The sequence below is a fragment of the Bolinopsis microptera genome, chromosome 10 (genome assembly GCF_026151205.1).
Source record: "Bolinopsis microptera isolate Bmic1 chromosome 10, MBARI_Bmic_1.0, whole genome shotgun sequence".
Taxonomy (NCBI): domain Eukaryota; kingdom Metazoa; phylum Ctenophora; class Tentaculata; order Lobata; family Bolinopsidae; genus Bolinopsis; species Bolinopsis microptera.
The window spans coordinates 3740088-3753861 of NC_087081.1; the positions used below are offsets into that span (position 1 = coordinate 3740088).

The 13774-nt window shown below is 38.6% G+C and overlaps 2 protein-coding genes across 11 annotated transcripts in view; one reads left to right on the forward strand and one right to left on the reverse strand.

Moving 5' to 3' along the window:
• Nucleotides 1–136: 136 nt before the first annotated feature.
• On the reverse strand, nucleotides 137–10262 carry LOC134821903 (N-alpha-acetyltransferase 50-like). The gene is made up of 6 exons (XM_063832726.1): nucleotides 10252–10262; nucleotides 4831–4899; nucleotides 4155–4249; nucleotides 3668–3787; nucleotides 708–774; nucleotides 137–543 (listed from the first exon to the last, which is right to left on the reverse strand). The coding sequence occupies exons 2-6, from the start codon at nucleotides 4884–4886 to the stop codon at nucleotides 384–386; spliced, it is 498 nt and encodes a 165-aa protein (XP_063688796.1). The 5' UTR covers nucleotides 4887–4899; nucleotides 10252–10262; the 3' UTR covers nucleotides 137–383.
• The window catches only part of LOC134821899 (tau-tubulin kinase 2-like), a 57183-nt gene continuing 49517 nt past the window's right edge, over nucleotides 6109–13774 (forward strand). For 9 of the 10 annotated variants that reach the window (XM_063832715.1, XM_063832713.1, XM_063832718.1 and 6 more), the window contains exon 1: nucleotides 6117–6138. The gene's annotated coding sequence lies outside the window, so the exon portion shown is untranslated. Of the gene's footprint in view, nucleotides 6139–13774 lie in introns of all 10 variants that reach the window. The other variant, XM_063832714.1, reaches the window with a different exon arrangement.

Here is a 13774-nt window from a genome sequence, read left to right on the forward strand (position 1 = left end):
ATTTACTGTTGCGCCTTCCATTTAATTACTATGTAGACCTCGTGTCAATTAAGCACGTGCTGGACTAACCGATAAATTTAGTTTCGTGTTGCTCATCCTAACATAAATTGATAATGATCTATACTACATGATGATTACTGTGAATAAGGGTAAAAACAAACTTTCCAGCTTCTAAAATTACAAATGGTACTTAAAAAGCGTTCAAAACGGCTCAAATACATAAACCTATATTTTAACATTTCAACCATCTTTGAATCTTTAAATAAAACTTGTCATGGGATATCAAAATGATGAACTCCATGATTTAACCATAGCAAAGTAACAAATTCGGTTTGAAAATAACTCGTACAAAGAATTAAATCAATAAATAACGTCTCTGATGTCTACGAAACAGTTTCGAGTTTGTCGACCTTTAAACTTTTTTCAAGTACGTAAGCGTCTGCAGGTTCGATCCTCTTGTAGTATTCTTGCTTAGTGTCTATAATCTTGAAGCCGAACTTGTTGTAAAACTGAAGAGCCTCGTCGTTGCTGATCTGCACATGCCTGAAAACATTCAGATTAGAAATTCAGATGAAAACAAAATCGGACATTTCCGTTATAAATGACTTTTATTTCAATCCATCCATCAAAAATATTCTTTTTTAAAAATGTGTATTGATTGGGCACCCTCTTAACTAATTGAGCAAAGTTGTCAGTCATAAACTCACAAGAAAATAGCATCGTATTGACCGTCATCTTTTGCTATCTTCATCACGTGATCTAATAGCTTCTTGCCTGAAAATTTAATGAACTGAGATAGATATTAGTATAGTTATTCCATCTGTTTACATACACAAATATAAAAATACTGTCAATATTTAGTTGGTTGAAAACCATGCATAAATAATATAAGCCATTTTAATCATCCCCTAGTATCCTGATAAACCTGAGTCCTAATTTCAGTTTTAAATATAATTTCAGTTTTTGAAGAACATAATTTTTTTGAACATTTAAAATATAATTTGGAACATTACAGTAACGTTATTCAAATCTCAAACAGAAAAAAGTATATTTCAAAGCTTTGTGTTTTGATCATATGATCATGGGTGTATAGTGATTTTGATTGCATAAATTTGTTTAGGCAGTGATGGTGAGTGAGAAAATGATGGGAGTGCCAGCCAGTAACTCTGTCAAATGAACAGCCCACTGAGGAGTGGGTGAGCGCAAACCGAGAACGGCAGAGAGGGTGGCACAAAACGGAACACACGGCCACAGAAAAGACACAGAAACTAAACCGTGCGCAGTAAGTTAGCCAGTGTCTGAGAGCTAGTGTTGCTCGGCAGGAGGCATCCAAAAGAGGTGCCGTGGTGAACTGTGGAGGCAAAGTTCGAATGCAAGGCGAGGCAGCTCTAACTGATGATGAAGAGGTGGACTGAACGGAAAGTAAAGAGAAAGGAAAAGGAAGGATCCAGCTGAGGTCTGGCTCATGTCAGGAAGTGATGGAAAACTCACAGACAAAATCATCCGTGGCTGTCTACCCCGTACGTAGGCAGTGTCCGAGATTTCAGGCATCAGGATACACTGAAACAGTGCAGAGCTGATTACGACCAGGGTCCTCACGGATACCCCACCTCGGAGGTCGAGCCAATGCCCTGCTTTCGATACTTATGTCTACTGGTGGAACCTTCATATTTTCTCTACTAGCGTCTAGCAGTCACTGTAACCCTATCACTCGGAAGGCCCCACAGCTCCTACATGGACGCTCGGCCGGGAGCCCATGTAGGGATAACAGTGACCGCAAGCCCTCCATCACATCCATCACAGATTCAAAGCTGGGAGGAAAAGAGGAGGGAAAAAGGAAGAAAGAATACAAAAATAAAAAGCTGAGAAAGGAAACTAATTATCTGCTTTCAGACTGTCTTTGAAGTTGAGGGTCAGTCTGTAGATCTTGTTAATGGTGCTGGTTGAGAGTTTGATCAAACTTACGTCCTCATCACTGGGAGTATCCTTGAAGATGAAATTTCCAGATCTCACTGCAGAAAAATTAACAAAACGAAAATTCATATTTTCCAATTTCTGTCCCATTTTCAAATATGAAAATTTCTCAACATAAATTTGACAGATTGGACGGAATTTTTGCCCAGAGACCAATTAGTCAGTTAATTGATGATGGTATGAATCCAAATTGAGGTACTGAAGTCAAAATCACAAAGAAAATTGAAAAGTCATATTCTCCCATTTTCTGTCCCATTTTCTGTTTTTGAAGATGAAATTTCCAGGACCGAAATTTTACAGTTTTGACTGAATTGTTCACCCGCAACCAATTAGTCAGTTAACTATAGATGGCATATATGACACAATTGAGGTGCTGGAAGTTTGATTTCAGTCGGAGGAAGCTCACTGCAGAAAACTTAGCAAAACGAAAATTCATATTTTCCAATTTCGGTCCCATTTTCAAATATGAAAATTTTTCAACATAAATTTGATAGATTGGATGGAATTTTTGCCCAGAGATCAATTTTTCAGTTAACTGATGATGGTATGAAACCAAATTAAGGTACTGGAAGTCAAAATCCCGAAGAAAATTTTAAAATCCTGTAAACCTGTAAACCTGTTAACCTGTAAACCTGTTAACCTGTAAACTTGTTAACCTGTAAACCTGTTAACCTGTAAACCTGTAAACCTGTAAACCTGTAAACTTGTTAACCTGTTAACCTGCAAACCTGTTAACCTGTAAACCTGTAAACCTGTTAACCTGTAAACCTGTTAACCTGTAAACCTGTAAACCTGTAAACCTGTAAACCTGTAAACTTGTTAACCTGTAAACCTGTTAACCTGTAAACCTGTAAACCTGTAAACCTGTTAACCTGTAAACTTGTAAACCTGTAAACCTGTTAACCTGTAAACCTGCAAACCTGTTAACCTGCAAACCTGTTAACCTGTAAACCTGTTAACCTGTAAACCTGTAAACCTGTTAACCTGTAAACCTGTAAACTTGTTAACCTGTAAACCTCTAAAGTGTAAACCTGTAAACTTGTAAACCTGTAAACTTGTTAACCTGTAAACCTGTTAACCTGTAAACCTGTAAACCTGTAAACCTGCAAACCTGTTAACCTGTTAACCTGCAAACCTGTTAACCTGTAAACCTGTAAACCTGTTAACCTGTAAACCTGTTAACCTGCAAACCTGTTAACCTGCAAACCTGTTAACCTGCAAACCTGTAAACCTGTAAACCTGTTAACCTGTAAACCTCTAAAGTGTAAACCTGTAAACTTGTAAACCTGTAAACCTGTTAACCTGTTAACCTGTAAACCTGTAAACCTGTTAACCTGTAAACCTGTAAAGTGTAAACCTGTAAACTTGTTAACCTGTTAACCTGTAAACCTGTAAACCTGTAAACCTGTAAACCTGCAAACCTGTTAACCTGTTAACCTGCAAACCTGTTAACCTGTAAACCTGTAAACCTGTTAACCTGTTAACCTGTAAACCTGTAAACCTGTTAACCTGTAAACCTGTAAACTTGTTAACCTGTAAACCTCTAAAGTGTAAACCTGTAAACTTGTAAACCTGTAAACCTGTTAACCTGTTAACCTGTAAACCTGTTAACCTGTTAACCTGTAAACCTGTAAACCTGTTAACCTGTAAACCTGTAAACTTGTTAACCTGTTAACCTGTTATATTAACTTACCAACTCCACATCTTCTGTAAGGACCCAAACAGCCAAGAGTCATGATGTATAACTTCCTCTGTCTCTCCTGCAAGTCTGTTCTGCAACACACTGCTCCCACCACGATATCATTGAAAAATGCTGCATAATTTTTGTTTGTTAATACAAGTTGTTGTTAATGTAAATTGTTAATATAAGTTGTTAATATAAATATGAAGATATAAAGTTGCAGGAGTACAACTTGAAACGTATCTTATTGTTAAATTAGTGACATTTTCTACCCATGTGAGTTGTTTTAAAAGCCACACTAGCTAATAAGTTACTTGCTAAATATTTAACCGTATATAGAACGAATAAAAACCAGTTTCATTCTTTTTCAAGCGTTATCACTAATTAGTGATAACCTTTATCTCACATAGAACATTAAAGGTAAGTTCAAATCAGATCTAGATTTAACTTGAACTCAACTAACTGATTAATTAATTAATTAATTAATTAATTAACTAACCTAATTTGGCAAGTTCCCCCACGTCCAGGACATCTTTGTAGAACTTGTCATTATACGTGACTGGAAACACTACCTGATTTAACACTTTCAACTGTCTGAAAAACATGATATTAAAAAACACTACCTATTCAACACTTCAACACTTCAACTATTTGAAAATTCACAAATTGTCGAATATCAACATCAACTATTAGAGCCTATTGGTTTTAACCTACTGTAGAATGATCCTAAAGTTACACCCTACAGTACTGCACATGCTCTTATATGGCTGCTGTGTGATGTTGCAAATAAGCACTGGCTGATAAAATGGTTTTACGAAAATAAATTGTAAACAAATAATTGAATTATATAATTTCGCAACACGGGTGAATTAATTAATTAATTAATTAATTAAATAATTCAGACTTATAAATAGCACTTTTCATGAGTTTTGTTAGAACAACTCTCTTATTTAACCTTTACTATTGAACAACCTTTAAAATAATTATGTCTAATTTAAAACAAACTGTAAAATAAATTGGACTTGCACACGTTGTGACTCTTCTAAAGTATTAGAGTTTTCAAAACAAATTAAAAAAAGGCCTTCATGTTATGGAGCCATGGTTTGGACTGGCTTTACCCATTTAAAACGTTTCATAATAGTCTCAATAGTGTTGTACTTAGTTTAAATATTTACTTGATGTTGTGAGGTGTGATGTCTCCAAGTTCTATTCTGGGCGTGGCAACTGGCATTGTGACAGCTACTACAGGGGTATATTATTAGTAAAACTTATATTATCCTTAACTAGTGAGTGTATAGGAAGGAGTTGAAAATATGACACTAGAATGTTTTAAAGTTGTAGTAAGATAATTCTATATTGGGTCGGTCACAAAAAATATTATTGGTATATTTTAATAGTCTAAATATCATAGATATCAAGTGATTTAAACGGGATCATTTCGTCTGTAAAATTGTATACAATATAAAATAGTACAGTAAAATATCTACAAAATTTACATAAACAAATCTAGGAGACCTCAAAGCTCGTCTTCTGGGGGATGAGGTTGAAGGATACGTCTTGCAGTTCAAGATGCTAGGCTGTTGACCTTCCTCTGATTCCTCTCAGTGCAATGAGTGTACTTCTTAACAGATCGAATCTGAATCGTGTTCTGATATGATTTTTGACTTGGCTCTTGGCTTCTTTTTTGTGGTCAGCTATCATCTCAGAGACACGATCCACAAACACTGTGCAGAGCGGTCCCATACCTCGGGAGGTTGTGAAGACTAGAGGGACAAAGGATCCCTTCTCCGACTGAAGTACTCTCTCTTCATACAAATCTTTCTTTTCTTTCTCATGATCTCTATAAATCTTATCTAGTGGCTTAAATGTATTTGTGTCACAGTTAGGATGTGTGACTCTGATGTCATAGAGCCAACGTATGGGTACTGACTTTTGGCCCACCCTGTGTAACTAGCACGAACTTTAGATCAGATATCCTAGGGACTTGGAGTAGCAAGAGATTGACTATACTAGAAGGTATATACCTTTTACAAAGAATCCAGGGTGATACAGGATCGGAGAGTGCAGACCATAAACTTTACGCACCCACCTTTGCCTCCTGAATTCTTGGTTGGATAGAAATTTATGCAAACTTGGTTGTTATATCGGAGAGAGAGGGCATAATGGAATTCCTTTGTTGAGGACATACCCATATGCTTTGAGAGGAAGTGTGGATAGCCAGAGCCCAGATGAATGCTCCTTTATCACCAAGGAGTTCTAGTTGCCCTTGTGTGGATCGGGGTAGTTGTTTTTTGTGAAAATATGACAGCTTCAGCGCTCGATTTTATACTACAGTGTGAATTGGTGAAAATATGCGCGGCCCACTTAAAATTCTAGTTTCATTTTAATTAATTTTGTGTTTTGGTCATAATTGTATTAAATACATTTGAATTAGTCCAGTTTTAAACTAATTACAACACTACAAATCTATTACATTTATTGAGGTATGTCCAATGAACTCATGTCACCTAATATGTCACCTAATTTGGCTTTCTAATTCCTAATATGTCTTCCTCAATTCCTAATGACAAGAAACCATTCACATCTTCTTCAAGGTACGGACTTCGACATCACATCAGACCAGAAAAACCCTTATCAATTAAAACTCAAGTCAGATCAGAAAATCCTTTGTCAATTAAACGTCAAGTCAGATTAGAAAAACCCTTGTCAAATAAATCTCAATCCCAAGTAGTAGACTCAGTAAAAGTAGTAGAAACATATCATTCTGTTGAAGTAGGAACTTCTAACAATCATAGCCCAGTTGAGGCTCCAATCAGAAATGGAAGCAACCCTGATGCCCCTTCTGTTGTGTATCCATGTGGTTAATGCTCTCATGATGTCACCGGCTTCGAATGCGTTAAGTGTGATGGTCCCTGTGAAAAATGGTATCATACTAAGTGTTGTATGCACAAAAAAACTTTTGAAAAACTTGGGCAACACTCAGAAGTAATGTGGGTGTGTAAGAATTGTAAGGCCCTAGAGAAGAAACCGGCTAAGCTAGTTAAAGTAGTTAAATGGGGTAATTATGCTTCTTTAAGTGAGATATCCAATGCTGCTGATTTAGCCTACAGTGAAATTATGAAATGGACCAAGAACATGTTCCTAGTGCCACGGGGCAAAGTGGGCAACGCCTTCATTTTTGAAGTAAGCAGATTACTCAACCTGTTTAATGACAAGACAGAATGGGAGAGTATAGCGTTGAGATTACTATTTATCTTCATTCCTATGATGCTGCAAAAACCATCTAAAAACTCTCGTGCAAAGGATCACAACATCTATCTTGATAAAAGGCTCAAGTTATGGAAAGTTGGGGACTTGAACGCTATAATCAGTGAAGGGTGTGAGATTCAGAAACGACTTGAAGAAACACGTCAAGCCCAGGAGAGATCCCTTGCTACCAAGTTTGCACAGCTCATGATCCATGGCAAAGTCTCAGCAGCAACCAGTCTCATAAATCGTCAAAGTGGTGGACTGTTGGATGTTGATGAAACGGTTATTGGACAGCTAAAGGAAAAGCATCCCTCTGCTATGAATGCAGCAGATGAAATTTTGATCACAGGTAACAAAGTGGCAGTCGAAGAAGTTATCTTTGAAGCCATCGATTCAATGTTAGTGAAAAAGGCTGCTAAGCTGACATCAGGATCAGGTGGACCAACACTAGTAGATTCAGAGTGCTGGCAGCACATCCTGTGTTGTAGTGCATTTAGTAAATCCCAAGAGCTTGTCGCTGAAGCAATTGCCAGATTAGCCAGGCGTGTATGTACTGAAGATGTAGATTTCAAATCAATAGCAGTGCTCACAGCTGGTAGGCTTGTCCCCTTAGATAAATGTCCAGGCCTAAGACCAATTGGTATTGGTGAGATCCTGAGACGGATTATTGGGAAGTGTGTGATGATGGTATTAAAAAAAGATGTTCAGAAGAATGCTGGACCACTTCAAACATGTGCAGGCCATGAAGGGGGGATCGAGGCAGCAATACATGCTATGGCAGAGGTGCACGATGATGAGGACACGGAAGCCATTTTGTTAGTGGATGCTTCCAACGCATTCAACGCTCTCAATAGGACTGCTGCTACCAACAACATGCAGTATGTTTGCCCACCACTTGCTAAATATTTTGAGAACACCTACAGAGAACCAACAGACCTTTATGTGGCAAACAGCAAGGGAGTGATCATCAAGAGCTGCGAAGGTTTCACTCAAGGAGACAATATTGCCACTGGTGGATATGCTCTTAGCACCAAGCCACTTATCGACCGCCTGAGAAACATCATCAAACAGGTGTGGTTTGCCGATGATAGTGCTGCTGGAGGAAAATTGGAGGCAGTGTATAAGTGGTGGAAGGAGTTGCTCCAAGTTGGACCTAAGTATGGTTATTTTCCTAACCCATCTAAAAGCATTCTAGTAGTGAAGGACCCTCAGATGATCGACCAGGCCAAGGCATTGTTTGGAGAGTTCAATATGCAAATAACATCAGGCACAAGGCATCTTGGTGCAGTACTTGGCAATACAGGTGTCAAAGATCAGTACATTGCCGATAAGGTCCAAGGGTGGTGCGAAGACATCAAGATGCTAGCTGATATTGCAGAATCTGAGCCTCAAGCAGCCTATTCAGCCTACATCTCTGGCATACAACACCGATGGAAGTTTGTTCAAAGGACTGTTCCTCATATCTCTGAAGCCATGGAGCCGCTAGAACATGAAATAAGACAAAAGCTTCTGCCAAAGATGCTGGGCAGGGAGATTTCAGACTTAGAGAGGGACGTGTTAAGTCTACCAATAAGATTGGGAGGATTGGGCATTGGTAAACCCCACGAGGAATGCCAGTCTGAGTACACAGCTTCCAAGCTACTCACCACCGAGCTTACAAAGGCAATAGTGGACCAACAGGAAGTTTACACTGCATCCAGTAACCTCACCAAATCAGGGAAAGAAATGATAAAAAATTTGAAGAATTCCGAGCTCCAAGTCAAGTTTAACGCTATAGCTGAAAGATGTGGCACCTCCTCTAAGAGAGCACTACTAACAGCAAGAGAAAAGGGAGCGTCCAGTTGGCTTAACACATTGCCACTTCAGCAGTATGGCTACACTCTGAACAAAGAGGAGTTTCGAGACAGTGTATGCTTACGCTACAGTTGGTGGATACCAAACACTCCCATCACCTGTGGATGTGGGAAAACAAGTGATCTTGACCACCTTCTCACCTGTAAGCTAGGGGGCTACGTGATAATGACCCACAACAACATCAGAGACACAATGGCAAATCTACTTCGTGAGGTATGTCATGATGTAAAAGTTGAACCCCAGCTACAGAAGGTGAATGAGGGTGACTGCCTCAACCCCAAGACTATAACAGGTGACCAAGCTCGGCTTGATGTATCTGCTAGAGGAGTTTGGACTCCATTTGATAAGACCTTCCTTGACATAAGGGTTTCACACCCCAATTGCTTATCAAACAGGACAAAAACTCTTCAAGAAGTATACGAAGAGAACGAGAAAGAGAAGAAAGACGAGTACTTGGAGAGAGTGTTGAATGTGGAGAAGGCTACCTTCACCCCGGCTGTATTCCTCACATCTGGAGGAATGTCTAAAGAGTGTAAGAAGTTCGTCAACAGAGTAGCAGACCTCATTGCAAGAAAAAGGAAGGAAAGGTACTGCGATGTAGTAAGACACGTGAGAACTAGGATAAGATTTGCAATGTTGAGAACAACTCTTATTGCTCTACGAGGGTACCGAGGAAAGAAGGTGGACACCAAACGTGAGATCCAGCTATCAGAAGTTTCATACAACCTCATCCCTGCCCCTATAATGGAGTAGATCATGTGTTTTGTTAAAATGTTTTTGAAAAAATTATTAGTAGCAATGAATTGTGCTCTGCCAATTGCAACACTTAAAATTTGATTGTGCTCTGCCAATTGCATCACTTGATTTAATTGAATGTATATATATACTGTTTGACATATTTTTCACTTTAAAAAAAAAATTAGTCCTAATAACCAAATATATGAAAAATTTTGCCGATAATATAATGCACCAAAGTACCAAAAATGAAAAGTGGCAACAAAATTTCAAATTTTGACTAGACCAATAATCAATATTATATTTAAATTGTAAATCATAAATAGAATTTTAAAAGTACGCGTATACACATTAACGGGTGATACTCGTAAAATATCTGTTCCATATATGAGTTCAACTCGGCGCGCGTCCTGGTAGGTTATAAACCTACAAGTATACACATGGCTATATGTAAAATTAGAATACAAAATATATTATATATTAAACTATAAAAATATTTAATGGGTGATACTCGCACGTCCTGCCGTCCTGGTAGGTTAAAACCTACAATAAAATATAAAATAATGATCAAATCTTTTAATTTTGTAATGTGTTTTAACTGGTAGGTTGTAAACCTACAAAATATGTGTAGAATTAATAAATGTACTTGGAGGACTTCGCCGCTTCGACGCGCCGCGCGAACTAGCATTCTTGCTTCGCATCGTCGATCGTTGCTCTGCTTCGCAGAGCAACGATCTCGATGGGTTGACATCGTCAACCAATAAATGTACTTAAATATATTATATAAATTACCTGGAATAATTTTTAAAGAAAATGCAAATGCATTTATTGATATGAAACAGGTCAAGCTTTACTGGGCCGCGCTTTGCTCTAACCAGAGCCCTCTCGCTTGCCGCTCCTACTAAATCGCTCGCCCAAATTTTAAGAAAATTCTTGTGAAAAGGCCCTTTAGGCATGAAAGTGATCTAAATCGGTGTATTTTTGGACGCTGATTCCGAATCACCCCCCCCCCCCATGACGTAGGGTTAAAATGCTTCTCTGGAGAGTTATGCATGGTCAAAAAACCGTTTTGGTCACGTGACAGGCTAGTAAAACGTGAATTCGATTATTTAGGGCCCGGGTTAGGGTTAGGGTTGTGGATTAAGATTATGGATAGCTTCGGGGTTATGGTTAGGGTTAGGGTTGGGATTAGGGATCTGGGATTATGTAAAACCGCTTTGTACGGCTGCAAAACCAATAAAACCAAAGTCACGTGAAATTTTTGGGCGAGCGATTTAGTAAGAGCCCTCGCTTGCAAACAAGCGCGTCACGCAGTACGCGTAGACACATGGCTATGTAGTAGAGGCTCTTACGGGCATTGTCTGCTCGATACGTTAGGGACCCCAGATACACCTTACTAGACGTATTTTTGACCGTAGAATCGATTGAAAGTGGTTTCAAGATGATTGGACTGATTGTTCTGGGGTAAAATCGCAAAAAAACCGATTTTTGGGCCAAAAATAGGCCAAAAAACCATGTTTTTTGATATTTTGAGCAAGTTAATTTTGTTGGCATGTCGGCAAAACTTGCATAAAGATAGCTAAAAGACAGCCGCACAAGATTGTATAAAAATAAAACAAATCCCTCTATTTGTTCTGAGGTAAAAATCCAAAAAAGTGGTAAAAATTGTGACTTTTTTGCTTGAAGTTTGAATAATTTTTTGCAGTTGTATTAAATCAACCCAAAAATAGTCACATCGTGTTTGCCTAAATTTTTCCTTTCCGAGAAGTACCCACTTCATATACTTTATCGAAGTTTGAATATTTTCACTCCGCAAGCGTTTTTGCCAAATTTTCGACGCGCACTACGCGCAAAAGCATTTAGTTGTTATCAATTGGCACCCGCGCGTTCATCATAAATTTCAAACAGCTATAACTCAGCGAGATTATGTCCGTTCTAGCTCATATTTTCACACTAAATAGAAAATAATGTGATCTTATTGCTGACAAAATATGAATATAATTACTCTATTTGCCTTAGAGTAATAGACTGTCAAAGTTTAAAACGCGCATTGGTATAGCACGTGACTGATAAGGCCAAATTTATACTTCTTAACATATTAACGATCCTTAGACATCATACTATTGTGTCCAATTAGCGGTTAGGTCTCTAAACTCGTAGCAGAAAACACGTCTTTTTGCCCGTAAGAGCCTCTACTAATTGGACCGTCGACGAGTCCAACTCGGCGCGCGTCCTGGTAGGTTATAAACCTACAAAAGACCTTTGGCCTTTGCACTCTGTAGGCTTTTTGTCCATGAACAAATTGAATCATATTTGCATGTAATGGGATGACAGTATAAGCTCCGCTTAGTATTACTGAAATGATTTTGATTGGGGTGACTTGAATTGGAGGACTTCGCCGCTTCGATGTTCGACGCACCGCGCAAACTGGCATTCGTGCTTCTCTAAACTCGATATTTTTAACATGCACCAAACACGTTTTATTATATTCCGTAAGTGGCCCTGTTCGACACAGTTTACTGGGCCGCGCTCAGCCTGTCATTCCGCCTAATCTCTATATGTTTATGAACATAATAGCCTGAGGTCCCCAGGTAAGACACAGTAGGGCCAAAGTGCAAAGAAACTGCAGTTTCTTTACACTACGATCTCTCTGTATCGAAGATCCTGACAAAATAAACATCGAACCGCGCTCTCGTTTTGAGACTTGTAAACGACTTATATTTGAACAGACTTTTGTCTTCGCGCTTTACGTATACGCGACGAAGAAAAGTAACCCTCAGAAGGACTTTCGACAAATCTGTTCCAAATAAAAAGATCGAAAATCGAGTGTTTTAGTGAATAACTTAGAATATAATTTTGATTTTCTCAAGATCTGACTGATAGATTTTCTTTAAACTTTCCAGATAGTTAGATGGCTATATGACGGATAATGTGTAAGAGTTTGGGAGAATTTCTATATGCCAAAATGGAGATATGACTTCAAACACAATAAAATATCTTCACATTGGCGGTTTCTAGCGGAACACAGGCATATATTTAGAGATCTGAATGAGAGATTTCCTTTAAACTTTCCAGATAGTTACATGGCTATAAGACGGATAATCTGTGCGATTTTGGGCGAGTTTCTATGTGCCAAATTTGAGATGTGACTTCAAACACAAGAAAATATCTCCAAATTGGCGATTTCTAGCGGAAAAAAGTCATGTATCTCGAGATCTGAATGATAGAATTTCTTTAAACTTTCAAGATAGTTACATGGCTATAAGATGGATAATCTGAGCGAGTTAGGGCGAATTTCTATGGGCCAAACTTGAGATATGAATGGGGAAGTGGAGAAGGAGGAAGAGGAGGAGGAGGAGGAGGAGGAGGAGGAAGAGGAGGAGGAGGAGGAGGAGGAGGAGGAGGAGGAGGAGGAGGAGGAGGAGGAGGAGGAGGAGGAGGACTGTTATAGCCATATAACTATAAGGAAAGTTTTAAGAAAGTCCATCATTCAGAAAGTTTTAAGAAATTCTATCATTTAGATCTCGAAATATATGCCTGCGTTCCGCTAGAATGCTCCAATTTGAGATATTTTCTTGTGTTTGAAGTCATATCTTTAGTTTGGCACATAGAAATTCGCCCAAACTCGCTCAGATTATCCGTCTTATAGCCATGTAACTATCTGGAAAGTTTAAAGAAATTCTATCATTCAGATCTCAAGATATATGCAGGTGCGTTCCGCTAGAACGCGCCAATTTGAGATATTTTCTTGTGTTTGAAGTCATATCTTTAGTTTGGCACATAGAAATTCGCCCGAACTCGCTCAGATTATCCGTCTTATAGCCATGTAATCATCTGGAAAGTTTAAAGAAATTCTATCATTCAGATCTCGAGATAATCGACTTTCGTCAAATATCGTTCCACGGAACATACGGAACGGAAAGTCCAACTAGTAACCCTAGTATTTTCTACTCAGAATTGTAAGCGAATGTCGCCCCAGTTCAGATACAAATTGGTACAGAAGTTAGGTCCGTGTGCAAATGTTACAATTTCGCCAGAACACCTCGCACCTGAAGTCTGATGAGATTTTGGCGCTGACAAACATTTTTCGGCAACCAAATACTGAACAGATAAACTTCCATAGTCCAATGCAAGCAATTTACCGACATGGATCCAATGTGAGTAATTAGATTTCTGCAATACATTGTTACGGTTCGGATGAAAAATAGTGTTTGAACCTTATTCGAACCCGGACCTTCAGCATGCGAGGCGATAGTGTTGCCACTTGGGTGACATTTGCTT